At 39.4% G+C, this 15,274-nt stretch overlaps 2 protein-coding genes and 1 long non-coding RNA gene across 4 annotated transcripts in view; 1 reads left to right on the top strand and 2 right to left on the bottom strand.

Moving 5' to 3' along the window:
- Nemp (Nuclear envelope integral membrane protein) overlaps positions 1-11,894 on the bottom strand; it is a 215,263-nt gene extending 203,369 nt beyond the window's left edge. The window contains exon 1 of one of the 2 annotated variants that reach the window (XM_067103982.1): positions 11,754-11,894. In XM_067103982.1, coding sequence (XP_066960083.1) covers positions 11,754-11,764 — 11 coding nt within the window. In that variant the 5' untranslated portion in view covers positions 11,765-11,894. The remainder of the gene's footprint in view (positions 1-11,753) is intronic. The other variant, XM_067103980.1, reaches the window with a different exon arrangement.
- On the bottom strand, positions 115-2,978 carry LOC136838656 (uncharacterized). The gene is made up of 2 exons (XR_010853070.1): positions 2,409-2,978; positions 115-996 (listed from the first exon to the last, which is right to left on the bottom strand). It is a non-coding gene; the product is annotated as an uncharacterized lncRNA (long non-coding RNA).
- A 3,283-nt stretch (positions 11,895-15,177) lies between the features above and the next one.
- The window catches only part of LOC136839003 (unextended protein-like), a 14,057-nt gene continuing 13,960 nt past the window's right edge, over positions 15,178-15,274 (top strand). The window contains exon 1 of the mRNA XM_067104681.1: positions 15,178-15,274. This exon is cut by the window's right edge and continues 562 nt beyond it. Within this exon, the coding sequence (XP_066960782.1) occupies position 15,274 (1 nt within the window). The 5' untranslated portion in view covers positions 15,178-15,273.

Consider the following 15,274-nt stretch of genomic DNA (forward strand, 5'->3'; position numbering starts at 1 on the left):
TAAGTTTCTTGTTTAAAATATCCAAACAAAGCATATCGGATATTGTCTCCGAAACTATGAGAAGTATAAATGAAGCATTAAATGATTACATAAAGGTATGAACTGATAAAAAAAATATTCAAGTAATATTTATTTTAGAAGACATTATGAATTCACATGAATATGTTATAACAATATACAGTACTTTTCTTTATCAGAGACAACATGTATCATTAGACCTACTTGTAAATAATTGCATACAAAATAAATTAACAATATCCTTTCATCAAAAACTGTTCATTTATTAAAAAAATATAAATTCATTTAAATCACAAAGAACTCAAGAATAAAGTATAAGTAAAAGTTGTATGTAGGCTACTGATACAAATATCTAAGAAACATTTATTTAAGAAGGCAAGTTTTATGCACATGAATTTGTTATATTAAGATACTTTCCTTTATCAAAGAGGCATCTATCATTACTTGAAAATAATTGCATATCCTGTCATCAATAACTTTTCATTTACCAAAAGACAAAAATTCACTTAAAGCACCAACATCATGAGCGCAATGTATAGCTTGAAGTTGTGATGATGATGATGACGATGGAGGTGGTTCAGGAGTATTTGGCGCCGAAATGTGAATTACAGATGACGAATCTGAAGAGCAATAATTATCACTAATTTCATGAGACATTTCTAACTCGAACAAAAGGTTACTAATTCGATGTTGAGCTATATTACGGAGACGTTCACTGCGCAGCTTTCTAATTTTGTGACCTACCAAGTCTCCGAAAACCGAGTATTCATCAACAGTTTTCATATTAGCATTAACAGATTTCATAAACTGGTATGCCTCCTCTTCTCTTTCATCACTAACATGTTGCTTGGACTTTCTTCTTTTGTTTGTTATGCCATCATTCGTTGGTTTTACGAAAGTACTAGTGCTAGGGATGGGAGAGGGTGAGTTAATTTCTCTAGTATCTTCATCGTCTGTAACCTCTATGTAACCGTCCACCTGAAAAAAAGATATTAACGTTTTATGTTTTGTATTTGTTTCAGTTGCCTATCAATGAAGAAGAATGGAAAATTATTGCCCTAGAATTTGAGAGGAAATGGAACTTCCCAAATTTGATTGGAGCGGTAGACGGCAAGCATGTAGTTCTTCAGTGTCCATACAACAGCGGAAGCACATATAACTACAAAGGAACTTTCAGCATTATACTACTAGGTGTTGTTGATGCAAATTATTGTTCCCTTTATTGCAATGTTGGCTGTCAGGGCAGAATATCAGATGGAGGAGTATTTAAGCATACAGAGTTCAGTCAAAAAATGTTGAAGAATGAATTAAATTTGCCTGAGCCAAAAGCTTTACCAGGAAGAACATTGCCTATACCTCATGTACTGGTAGCAGATGGCGCCTTTCCTTTATCTCACAACATTATGAAACCATTTCCTATAGATCTGCGGAAGGGTTCTCCGAAGAGGACATTTAACTATAGGCTTTCGAGAGCTCGTAGAAATGTGGAGAATGCTTCTGGTTTGATGTCATCAGTGTTCAGAGTATTTCGGAAACCAGTTGATTTAAAAGTGGAAAATGTGATAGACATGACTTTTTGTTGTGTTCATCTGCATAACTTTCTCAGAAAACAGACCTCCTCTAGAAATATCTATGCACCTTTTGGCACGTTTGATACTGAGGATGCAAGTACTGGAGAAGTAATATTAGGATCATGGAGGAATGTAACAAGCTCCGATACAGGGTTACAGCCCCTTTCTATTATTGCAAGAAGACCACCTTTAGAAGCCCAAAGAATCAGAAATGAATTTGTAGAGTATTTCCTGTCAGAGAGAGGATCTGTTCCTTGGCAACACAAATATATGTGAATAACAATTGCTTTTTGGTTACCTTTATGAAGTTTGCTCTCGCTATAGCTTAGACCTACAATAATGACCGATTATTCTACTGTACTTTATAATTATGTATGATAAGGATATACTTTTTCCCAATCAAAATAAATATACGTGAACAGATTTTTTTCTTTCCATGTTAATAAGTTTAGGCTTACCCTCGCTCTAGGCCAATAATAATCATCCATTGTTCTGTTAGTGCTTAAACTCACAATGTCAAAGAAACTAGATTAATATGAATATTCATATATCTAGTTTCTTTGGACATTGTGGGTTTAAGCACTAAAAGTTATAATATACGGTATTGTATGTTTTTCAGTAATCCATTATTCTATTTAGAAATAATGTATACTGAAGATATATTTATTCCCAGGATAAACAAACATATAAACAAAAATAGTTTTCGCTTCCCATGTTAATAAGTATAAGCCTAGGCTTACCATGGTTTTATGCGTATAATAAGCATGCACTGTTCAGTCCATTCTACTTTATAATTATGAATATCAAAGATATACTTACTTGTTCAGAATTGACTTGTTCACCAATGCTGTCCTTGGTATGAAGAGGGACGTTAGTATCCTTTAAAAGAGTAAACGCTTGTATGCAAACCAGTTCGAAATGTATTTCTCATCTAAGCCACTACCACTCTTTTGCTTTACAGTTTTTTCATGTTCTTTAGAAAAGTACGATCTTAGACTTTTGATCTTATTTTTGACAGCTGTTACATCTATAGCATATTTTTCACTTAGTTTTTGAAGGGCATCTCCTCTCAGTAACTTATTTGAATAACCTCTCAAATCAGCTTTCCAAAGAACTTCGTGTTTTTGGTAGTCTTCAATGAAAGTTAGAGTTAATTCCTTACTCTCAAGTGACATTTTCAGTAGATTTCACTACACAATAACTCTCTCTCTTGGGGGAAAAAAGCGCACGTGACTCCCAGCACCGGTGGGAAGCCTTGCGCTATTGCATGCCTCAGTGATTTCGGAGAAAAAACGCATGCGTAAAGGCCTGCGCTACGTGCGCTGTGGAATGCGTCAAAGGCATGCGCAAAATTGAACGAAAAATTGAATCGTCTGGACGCACCTTTAGCAAGTAAGAACTTTCAAAACATGGGAAACCAAAAAGTGTCTAGATTAATGCAAAAGTCCAGTGTCGGCTGACCTTTGAATTTGACTACATACATCCAATGATGCATTTCATAAAGGAAACAAGTAAAAGCGACCACTACATTTTAATGGACATAAGCTGACCTTTGAAAGCCAAATAAAGATAGAATGACTCAATAACTAGTTAAAAATACGGCAAATTGTTGTCCCAATCTGGCTTCATCTCTTGATAAACAGGTCTTTTCAAAGAAAACGACTCTGTTGTATAATCCTGGCTGGTTAAACAATAAACCCGAGTTGAACCGTGTTCCCCTTTAGCTGGAAATTGTGTTTTTGAAAGAGTTTAATTTCGTTATAAGAGCGAGGCCACTTTGTTGCAAAATGGGGACTGACTAACACATGTCTCGGAGCACACTGCGAGCAGGTAAACACACAGACGCTACCTGAATGCAGCAAGAGCAGTCTCTCCTAAACTGAATGTAAATAGATTTGCGAGGACGAAATGAAAATCACTGAGGGAAGCCGCGTTTAAGCACTTGTTGGAACATTCTGTGAATCCGAAAACTAGTAATCCCCAACGCATGGTTAATTTGATGCATTTAACATCTTTTCTGACAGGGTCGTCACCTGGTTTAGTATTGAATTGCAAATTTAAACAGTTGCTCAGTATTCTTTTACGACAAAAGCACGGTTAGTGTTCTCGGTAAAGGAGTTTAAACAGAGAACCACGTTAGAATGACTGTGGACTCGTGTTTAACCTGAAAGCAAAGAGAACAGCTTTCTTCCATTCCATTTCTGCATGTCTGGTCATACCGAAATAATCTATTTTCGTTGGGCTCCATAGTCAGAACCTAACGTCAGGATGGTGTGAATCAAAATAGTAACTCTTAGTTCATGTACAAGATCTGGAAAAAAATGGCATATTTCTCTACATAAAAGAAACTCTTTATGACTGACCAAATTTCGTAGCGAATCCGAGTTGAAAATAAAGGTTTTGAAAATATTCTTAAAGCAGAGGCCAAAGGGACAGACAACCCAACCTTCATATTTAGCAAAGGCCCGCAAAAGAAGGAAAAACTCATTCACTTGAAGGAGCGAAAGTTATGAGAGACAGGAGAAACTAGACCACGAAATGTTCCGAAGTCTGTTGGCAAACGGAAGAGACTGGTAGGATGTAATAATTCAGAATATGGAAGTGTGATACGAAATTCCCAACGCCAAATAGTCTGCATAATTCAGAATATTAAAACATATTTCTTGGTAAACCACACTCATCAAATGCCTGAGTTCTGTGCAGTCCCTAATATTACTGTAAACTGACTGACGCACAATAGACATCCCATCATTCGCGTAGAGGTGGTGATTAGTTTGCCTTGAGCGACGCTGTTTAGGCGCTACTAAAACAGTCCATAGCCCACCAGCTGCCTTGCTTTGGTTTTTTACATGTCCCTTTGGTCTCTTCTTACATATTTGTCTTATTTCTATTTACGAATAAGCCCTTGATCCGGACATAAGAGTCTAGCAATACAAAGCAGTGATCTGGCGAACTACCTTGTGGAATAAATGACGTTACCTTTGCTTAGCTATCAACAACACATCATAAAACGGTCGACCAGGCAAGTTATGTTGTGAGTAAGAAATAAAAAAATTGCAGAAGCACACAACTAATCTTAATATGTATACTTCATTCTGGGTCCGTACACCTTTATTCGATCTGATTTGTTTTATGCTCCATTATCGCCTATTATAGTCTGGTGACTACGGCAATTTTCATTCTCGGATGGACTTTTCAACTTTGGAATATTCATAAAAGAGTCTAAGTGGAGCATGAACAAAAATGCAAATTTTTAACAATTAATCGTTTACGTCGGAGGCGTTTGTCATCATCGTTATTTTTTAATACTGAAAATCGGTTTTTAATGTGAACCCACCGACATCAAGGCATGTACTGTAAAATTCATTTAAACGGCTATTTTTTAAAGACTGTCACCACTTGAGGTGGCATGAAATCACACATTGCTTTCAGTGACTTAATTTGGCCAGTCCTATCCGTCTCCGTCAAAAAAAAAAAAAAAAAAAAATACAAAAGGTGTGGATGTTTCATATCATCTCTTAAAATAATACGATGTAAATATAACAAGTAGGCACATACGTTAACAAAGTTACATCGCTACGGTGAGTCAGTTGACCAACAACCTGCAATCACCACAGGGATTACTCTGGAATTGAAATGCCAGTACTCTGAGCACAAGCCTAAGGCTAAGGCCCCACCGAATCCGTCGCGTGCGTCCAACACGGATAAGCGTTTTGTGCATCTCGATCAACTGCCATAATTCAAATACGAGTGGTCCAACAAGGCGCATGCACGTGGGTGGCGTCAGGTGCGTTACCGGACTGCACGCGCAAGGAAACAAAACGTTTTGTTTTCAGCCGCAGTTGGACGTGCGTCTCCGAGCTGGACACCATCTCCCACCTTGCCCAACTCAAACGTAGACCTACAACAACCTGCATTTGAACCATCTGCCCAGCTTTGACTTATAATCAAATGTGATGATTTGTAGCTCTTCGTTGGGTGAGTCGGTAGAGCTGCGGAGTGTCACTCGATGGGCCGGAGTTCAATTCCCCGGCCGGCTGATGAAGAGTTAGAGGAATTTATTTCTGGTGATAGAAATTCATTTCTCGCTATAATGTGGTTCGGATTCCACAATAAACTGTAGGTCCCGTTGCTAAGTAACCAATTGGTTCTTAGCCATGTAAAATAAGTCTAATCCTTCGGGCCAGCCCTAGGAGAGCTGTTAATCAGCTCAGTGGTCTGGTAAAACTAAGGTATACTTAACTTGTGGTTATGATAAAGGATTCAAGTAGTTTTTTTATTATATTCTAATGGATACATTTATGTAAATACCTTTGTTTCATAAGTTACTGTATCTAGTGTTCAGTTCACACACAATTTACACATCTGAATTTTTTTTATTTAATAAAATAAAGTGCAACTTTACAAATTTCACAATCAGTAATCCTTACCTCTGAGTTACTACAAGTCTCTCTTCCATTGATATCGATATTCCATAATTGTTATCAAATTTTGATATTCGAGATATAATGTCCCCGTGAATTAAGTCAAAGGTTTTTGGCGACATCCGACAATATTAAAAAACTTGTCTGGATGCTGTTGTAATTTATGAGAGAGTGCTGCATACTCTCCACTCTTTCCTCGTTCTAAATTTATGTCATGAGTCCAGATTTTCCTATTGTTCAACACTTCTAATTTGGCTGACAGCAATGAGTCATAGAGCAAAAACTCGCATGCTCCCCCCAATGACGGCAAGTGCTGCTGAACTGCCTGTCTTGTAACCGTCACTTGTTTGTCTGGTTGGGCCACACACGCAGAAGACGGACACGCTTATAGACGGACGAGGCTGCTTTGGCAGTGTTGGACGCAAGCAACCCATTTGGTGGGGCCTTAGCCTTAGTTGTCTGTCCGTCGCATCAATGATGCAGAATAATGGACAAAATTGCTACTGAGAAGATACTAGTAAATCCGTGATGCAACAGTTGTCTAGTGGACCTGTCTAAGGACGAGAAGAGGCAGGGGCGTTCCTAGACATTTTGGTGCACGGGGGCACAGTCCCATCTGGGGCCCCTCTTATCGGGTGGGAGGTGAATGAAGCAAGCCAAAGCAACTGGGGGGTTCAGGGGGAAAATTTTTTAGAATATGAACAATTTTAGGATCATTTTAAAGGGATCTGTAAATGCAAATTTCAGAAATTTAGCTTGTCCTGTCATAGTAACAATGGTTAAATTTCGCAATTTGGGACTCCCCCTCACTTTGGGGCCGGGGGCGATTTCAAACAGCGGCCCCCTCAGGAACGCCACTGAGAAGAGGTGTATATATGCATTAGGTATATGAAGTGTAATGAATGTTTAAATTCAAAACTTTCCACTGAAAATACAATTGGATGTGAGGCCCAGTTGAAAAGCAGGGTAATTCTAAGTATTAGCTACGCGCCTGTTTTTACCTTGGAAACTGGTTTTTTCTCCACTTTCACAGCTTCTGATAACGGAGGAGAATTTGTTTGTTGGTGGCCAAGTGTATTTGCCCCCTAACTCTATGCAACAGTAAAGGGGGACTGTGGGAAACCGGGGTTCTGGGTGGGGGAAAACAGAGAAGTGGAGCGGACATGTTTACGTTATGGGGGCCCTGGCTGGTGGGGAAAACGAGAGGGAGCCATACGCAAAAGGGAGGGAGCAGCTGAAAGGGTGGGGGGTAATGAGGCAGGGAGGGAGAAATTTCCTCACGTGCCCCAAAAGCGGCGGTAAGTGGGGAGCGGTGCAAGGAGGGGGTGGGAAACAGGTTGTGCAAGCAGAAAACTCGTCGGGAACGAGTGCGGGTAGAAGCATAACACTGGGGGTGGGGAGAGTGAAAAAACACTGCCCGGTAACGGGGGCAAAGAGTATGGCTGACAAAAAAACAAACTTTACCAGAAGCCGTAAAAGTGGAGAAAAAACCAGTTTCAAGGTAAAAACAAGAGCGGGAAGGCACTTAGCACTGGCTGGGAGGAGCAACCTGGCAGGAAAAAACAATTAACACCAACAGAACTAACTGGCCTTACCTTAGGGACCGGGAGGGTAGAGGTCAGCCGCTGCTTTTAAAAATGCATGGAACCTGGTGTTGGGGTCCAGGAAAAGAATCTTAAAATAGGCTACAGCCAGGTAGCCTACAAAATTGTACTTCCTCCTGCCGTACCTGAGGATGCTGGCTCTGAGTTCCCGCCACCTCCTCTCAATGGTGTTGGTGTGGGCACTGGTTTCCGGGCCGACGAAGCTGAAGGAGTGGTTGGGGTGTAGCCTTCGGTCTCGAGGCAATCGTAGGCCTTCCAGCAGTCTGAGACGTCAGTCGTGCCAGGCAAAATGAATTCTTTAATTATGGCCATTAAAGTGGCAGCAATCCTGTCTTCCACAGGCACAAAGAAAAAGTCCCGGGTTCTCTACAGATAGCGCCAAACACTCACTGGCCCTCAACTACCTTGCCAACGTTGTATTTTCTCTTGCCGAACTTGGCTTCATCAATTTCGACCGTCGTGCCAAGCCCACCAATCCTCCTGTTTTGCTTTATACACCAGTTAACTATTACCTCACATGCGAAACTAGACCAGTCATTAATGGCAACGTCACTCAAGTTAAATTCTGATCTAGCAGCGCCATAAGAAAACCAGTTTGACACGCATATAAAGCAAAAGAAGAGGACCGTCTCAATGTCGAGGCGGGAACCAGAAAACCAGGATTCCCGGAACAGCGACTGGTAAAAACTGCACCTCTGACGGGTCTTCTTCTGCGCTGCACCGTAGGTCTTGTCGCACCTGAATGCCCTCCTTTGCAGGTCAAGGCGGCACTCCCTCCCGCAGCAGGGACAAAAGCACTGTTTTCAGCAGGCCGTGATCTTGACAAAGTTTGATTAATCGTTTGTAGTTGCCTAAGCAGTAGGCAGAAAAGCTGCGGTAACTGATATAGCAGTTAGCGCAAGACACTGGGAGGATGTGCCGAGTTATCGGCTCAGACGAATGCGACGTGGACGTAAGGGATTCAGCCATTGTACTGAACAAGAAACGCAAAATCTGTATGTTTTAAGGCGTAGGAATGGGTAGCAGATAAGGGCTGTGGTGAGTCAAGGGGGGGTGGGATATGGGGGTTTTGGCGTAATTGGGTGTTGGGGGGAAGGGTTTGCATGGGGTACCTGGGCGGTAAGGGGGGAAACTTACACAACGGTAACAGGAATGGTTTTGTTGAAAAAGCTTGGTGCTGGTTATAACAGTAGAGCAAAGAAACCATAAATGCTTCACAGAAATGTAGCTAGGCAAAATGTATCTTTTGGGGTACAGATACGCTTTTGCCGTGTTTAGTACTGGGTTGGCAGGTTAAATGCATTTCGCCATGTTTAATAATGGGTTCAGGGAAATGGAATCCCGCTGATTATGATAAGGAAGCACAGAAACAATGCTGCCATGCAAAAAATGTGTGTAAGGAAAGTTTTTTGTTTTTCGGGTACAGACACACTTTCACCGAGTTTAGTACTGGGCTGGAGGGGTAAATGCATTTCGCCGAGTTTAGTAATGGATTTCGGGAATGGAATCCAGCTGGTTATGATAAGGAAGCAGAGAAATGTTGCTGCCATGTGAAAAATGTGTGTGGGGAAAGTTTTTTTTTTGGGGGGTACAGATACACTTTCACCGAGTTTAGTACTGGGCTGGCGGGGTAAATGCATTTCGCAGTGTTTAGCAGTAGGTTCACGGGGATATAATCTCCCTGCGCCGCGTTCAGTACTGGTCCAGGGGGGGTACCTGTGTTGCAACAATTGCGGGTAAGTGCAACCAAGAATGTTGAAACTTACAAGAATAAACTCAAAAGTGTATATGTGTTTTTTCTTTGCTGTGTTAACTTATAGTTTGGGAGAATTGCATGCAGGGTGTGTTAGATTCATGTGTAGGGATAACAGATTAACAAGTTATTGCACTTGCCGGACAAAATATGAACCGTTCAAAACAGACGTACCCATGCCCTGTCATGTGCAGGACACGTATGTGAACCCCGGAAAAAGTACAGCCCCCCCCCAACGAGGGGGGCGTGTTAGCAACTTTGAGTGGCAACGTTTAGGGGGTTTTCCTCAGTGGGGGGATAACAGCACAACATGATTGGTTAGATAAGTGTTTGGGGGGGTTAGCCCCCAAACTCTAAGTTTCCTCAGCAAGGGAGTGAGGGATGAACCAATGGCTCCCCAATAAATGTTTGGGAGGACAGTAGCAATGGGAGGGGTTGCCTTTGTGTTGGCTCATTTAATGTTCTTGTTTGTTCTGTTTATTTAGCGGTTTCCCATGTCTGGGGTGCCGTAAAAAGTAAATTTTGGCCGGTTTCTCATGCCTCGTCGTCTACCCCACCCACAACCCCGCTTTCCCTAGGGGTCTCCTAAATTGTAGGGTAGAAACGTGCAGGTGAGCCGTTACATAGCCTAATAACACTCTCCCGGGGGTATACCCCACCCATAACCCCGCATTCCCATCAGGTCCCCTAGCTTGTTGGTTGAGGGGGAGCAGATCACCTGTCCCCGAGGTATAACCCACCCATAACCCCGCTTTCCCATCGGGTCCCCTACCTTGTTGGATGAACTTTGGGTGTTAATTACAGGTTAATTACATTCGTCTGACAAAAATTAAAGGTAAATCCATAATTAGCAACCCAAAACCTGTTGAAAAAGTCAAGTTATAGTGCCGTCGCCGCACGCAGAGCTACTACTTAGTTCTACCAAAAGCAGCATTTCACTTCCCAAAGGCAGGTGGCGCTGGCCACCTACCTTTAGGAAGTGAAACGCTGCTTTTCAACTATGTACTGCCTATTACTTCTGAGTGTATTTTCAGTTGAAAGTTTTGAATTTAAAAATTCATTACACTTCATACACCATTGCATACATAAGTGAATAAATTTATGGTAATTCTAAGCCGGCTGTCCACGGTGAGCTAGACTATGGCAATTGGCGTTTTTCTATGTTATTTTATTTGCTTTACAAGAATTTAAAGTAATATTTTGTAGACTGGCTGTAACTAAACTTTAATTGACCTTTGAAGACTACACGACTTGAATTACCTAACGCTGGGTAGGTCTAAGCCGGCATTCCTCAGCAAGCCCCCCCCTCCCCTCCATAGCTAATACAGCAAAATTGTAACCAGTAAACACCTCTAGGGTACGTTAGGTTGGTATTTTTAGGGGTGTTTACTGGTTATAATTTTGCTGTATTAGCTATGGAGGGGGGGGGTGGGGGCTTGCCGCAGAATGCCGGCTTAGACCTACCCTGCGTTAGGTAATTCAAGTCGTGTAGTCTTCAAAGGTCAATTACAGTTTAGTTACAGCCAGCCGACAAAATATTACTTTAAATGGTAATTCTAAGCCGGCTGTCCGCGGTGAGCTAGACTATGGCAATTGACATTTTTTTATGTTATTTTACTTGCTTTACAAGAATTTAAAGTGATATTTTGTCGGCCAGCTGTAACTAAACTGTAATTGACCTTTGAAGACTACACGACTTGAATGACCTAACGTGGGGTAGGTCTAAGCCGGCATTCCGTGGCGAGTCCTCCACCACCTCCCTCCATAGCTAATACGGCAAAATTGTAACCAGTAAACACCCCTACGGTACATTAGATTGGTATTTTTAGGGGTGTTTACTGGTTACAACTTTGCCATATTAGCTATGGAGGGGGTGGTGGGCTCGCGGCGGAAGGCTGGCTTAGACCTACCCCACATTAGGTATTTCAAGTGTGTAGTCTTCAATGGTCAATTATACTTTAGTTACAGCCAGCCGACAAAATATTACTTTAAATTCTCGTAAAGCAAGTAAAATAATATAGAAAAACGTCAACTGCCATAGTCTAGCTCACCGCGGACAGCCGGCTTAGAATTACCTGGCAAAGATACATATAAACCACAAATTAACCTAACCTACCGTAGTCTAGCCCAATAGCTTAGGAGTCATTGCATCATCACTGTAATAGTCCACAGCTGAAATTTGTACTTTAAAGCGCACAACTGAAAATAGGTACACATTTTTAGTTATTTTACATGTGTGGGTAGCCTATTCTTTAACTAAAACGTTCCTTCAAGCAGGGCTAATAATGATTCAAAATGCAGGATTTCCTCACATATGTCACTGTACATTCATGTTTTTTCACTACCCGTGTAGTTGCACTACGAATGACTTACAGAAACATACCTGTATTCCATAACATTATAGAGAGATGGATTTGAATGATGATTAGGATACAAGTTCGAATGCACTTTCACTAATAACTATGGTTTTCACTAATCATAGTACGATTGTACAACCTAAACTGGATGTCATCATGTCATCTATGACTTGGGTGCGAAAATGTAAACATTACCTGGCTGCTGAAGGGTAATTTTCTTCATTTGTGCTTCAATTCAGATATTCATAATCACCCATTTTGGCATATTTGAGTAAATGCGTATAAATGCATAGTCTATTTCAAATGTTACAATATGTGTTGCTGCATTTCTCGATAGGTCTCTTTATGGAGTTTCAAAATGGAAAGATGTATTACCCATGACTCATAATTCAACTGATATGTCATTGACGCTCTGTGGCTGAGGCCTTGCTATAGTACACTCGGCAGGAAAAGTGAGGATACAGTTTTTTAAATATTCGGACATATAGTGCTAAATAATGAGACATCTGGCAACTTTAGAAAGGGGAGGAGCTTCAGTCTTACTGTGTTTGTTTTTTGCTTGATCTCCTATAACTTTGTCATATTCTACAGCTCTGAAATCATTGATACTTAAATGCAGTAAGCTTTGCAGTATTCGTTCAAGTTGTAATTTGCAGCGACAGTTCAGAGCAAAATAAACATTTTTCCACATAACCTACGAAGTAACCTTGCACATATGAATTTATGACACCACAATGAACGGAATGCTTGCATAATCGGAAATGCGATCTTCCATAATGAAATCAAGAGTTAAATTTGAGCAATGCCCAACGAAAAACTTGGGGAACAATAAAGGAACAAATGCAATGTTATGGTGAGAGAGAGAGAGAGTTGCTGTTGTGTAAGCCTAGGCCTACATGTAGAGCTACTCATTTCATTATTTTTTTCTTTTAGAGATTGAGCGATACTGTATTTGTACAGTATGTTTTAGCAATGGAGAGAGAGAGACTATGGCAACGTTAAGAAACTTCCAGTTACTTGTGTTTTCCTGCCGAAGTTATCGCGGTACTCCGCACATCATAGAGAACGCTCTTGCGGATTTAAATAGATTGGGTCAATCTGCCCTAGTTGTCACAACATTTACTGCCATTAATTCCAGCTGACCTTTAACACCATGAAATACAAATATGAATCTTTAGAAATTAAAGAAATTATCATTACCTCGTATGATGATGCAATAATAAGCCTGTTCATCACAGAAAACGAGTAAATATTGCCGTTCTGAAAAACAGTACCACACCGAGGTATCCATACACTATCTTTTAGATCTCTATGAATGAAGTCATCTGAGAAATTCTGATTACTTCGGACATGCATGGTGTTTTTAAGTATCTGAACGTTTTTGTTTTGCAGATTTAACATATATGATATAATTTGCATTGTATTTTCATATTCTAGAGTAAATTTACCAAGATTATGTGTTTTCTGTAAGAAAAAAATTAAAATTCGATGAACGAAATCTAATGAAAACTGTATCCTCACTTTTCTTGCCGAGTGTACATTTCAGTGCCATAAGCTACAGTATTCTCGTCCTGTAATGAAGATATGAGTAAAAGAAAATATAATTGATTTTGGTTTAAAAGAATTAAAACGGTTTACATTGTCTCATGTTTTACCATACTGTAGAATTTTTCATATCTTTAAAAAGCAGATTTTAATTATTTATATATATATATATATATATATATATATATATATATATATATATATATATATATATATATATATATATATATATATATATATATATATATATATATATATATATATATATATATATATATATATATATATATATATATATATATATATATATATATTTATATATATATATATATAGATATATATACACACATATATATATATATATATATATATATATATATATATATATATATTAAAAGCTGCTTTTTAAAGGTATGTGTGTGTGTAGATAGATAGATAGGTCCTATGTCAAATTAACAGTACTCCACTACTGTGCATTTCCGGATGTTAATCAGGCGCGAATTTAATATTAAGCACTGTTTACGGAGACTCAAGTCATCAATATATGAACTAGCAAAACATACACAGAGCACCAATAGATGTCGTACTGGAAAAATGCAGTTTAGAACTGTATCGAATTTTAACCTAGCTTTTACATCATTTTAAGATACTCCGTATAAATTACATCACTGCACATGTGCATTGACTCTGGACTGTAAAACAGACATTGGCTGTGTTTCTTCTTCATCTTTGCAGCCCGGAAAATGTAAAATCAGGGAAACTGAAATTATACGTGAACATCACATCTAAACTAAGTAATTTTACAATGTAGTGTGACAGTTTATATAGCAAACATGAGTAGGGTTAAAGTTAGATAGTCTTGCCTGCAGAACTTTAAATGCAAGATACCCAATAGGCAATGCAAGGGGCACGGAAAACATAAGAAGGCTACGTGCAGAGCTGCCTGTGGTTCCCTCATTCGAAATTCTTACCGCAGATGAGTTTCTTAATCGTTACATTCTCACTGAGGCCTCCAGAAGATAGTGACAACTAACGTGACTCGCTAAAGAGATTTTGTAACGAAGGAAATAGGTTATTCTTACGCGTTGGTATTAAGGATGCTTGTGAAACAAGTAACCAAGAGTATGCTTTTTTAAAAGAACCGTCACTATCGCTCAACAGTATCAATATTTTTTTTTACCAAAACATCCCGGTAAATATATATACTGTATATATATATAGAGAGAGAGAGAGAGACCTGAAGAGGCATGATAGAAAAATGTGGAATTTTTGCTTTATATATATATATATATATATATATATATATATATATATATATATATATATATATATGTGTATGTGTGTGTGTGTGTGTGTGTGTGTGTGTGTTTAGATCTTTTAACCATCACAAGAACCACGACACAGTGTTCTGTTTGAATTTGTTTTAGCGGTTGATATAGGCTTATAAATTATATTTTAAGTGAACGCCGAAGAGATGGGCTATCTCCTAGGGTTTAGGTAACCAGCAACACAGTGGGTCTTAATGGGAGGTGCCCATTCCACTTCGCCTCGCCCGATATCAAATTAGTCCTCTCGTTAGAGAGGCAAGACCTGTTGCCATTAGACGATGAGGTGTGTGTATTCGTGTCTTTTGGTAAGACATCGTTTAAATTTGTCTGAAATTCTGATGCAATTTTCTTGGTCTCAGCTTTCGTAAACAAGTGGACGGCAAACTGGAACTGGATCTGGATTTCGGATGGTGGGGTCCTCTTTCTTAATATTCTGTAGAGGTCCTGGTTCGGTAAGCAATGCCGTCTTCTTTATGAGGAATTAAAAAAAAATAGTATTATCCAACAACTGCGATTTCGATGTTAAAATATGTTATGTATGCAATTAATGGATGACATCCACTGGTATCTAACTGTATAAAAAGTAGCATCATAAGTTTGGCAGATCAGTTCATCGAGATGGCAATGATTGTGCAATTTTACAACTTGCTCCCCACATATAAATGGTGTGTGGA

The sequence above is a fragment of the Macrobrachium rosenbergii genome, chromosome 5 (assembly GCF_040412425.1).
Source record: "Macrobrachium rosenbergii isolate ZJJX-2024 chromosome 5, ASM4041242v1, whole genome shotgun sequence".
Lineage (NCBI taxonomy): Eukaryota > Metazoa > Arthropoda > Malacostraca > Decapoda > Palaemonidae > Macrobrachium > Macrobrachium rosenbergii.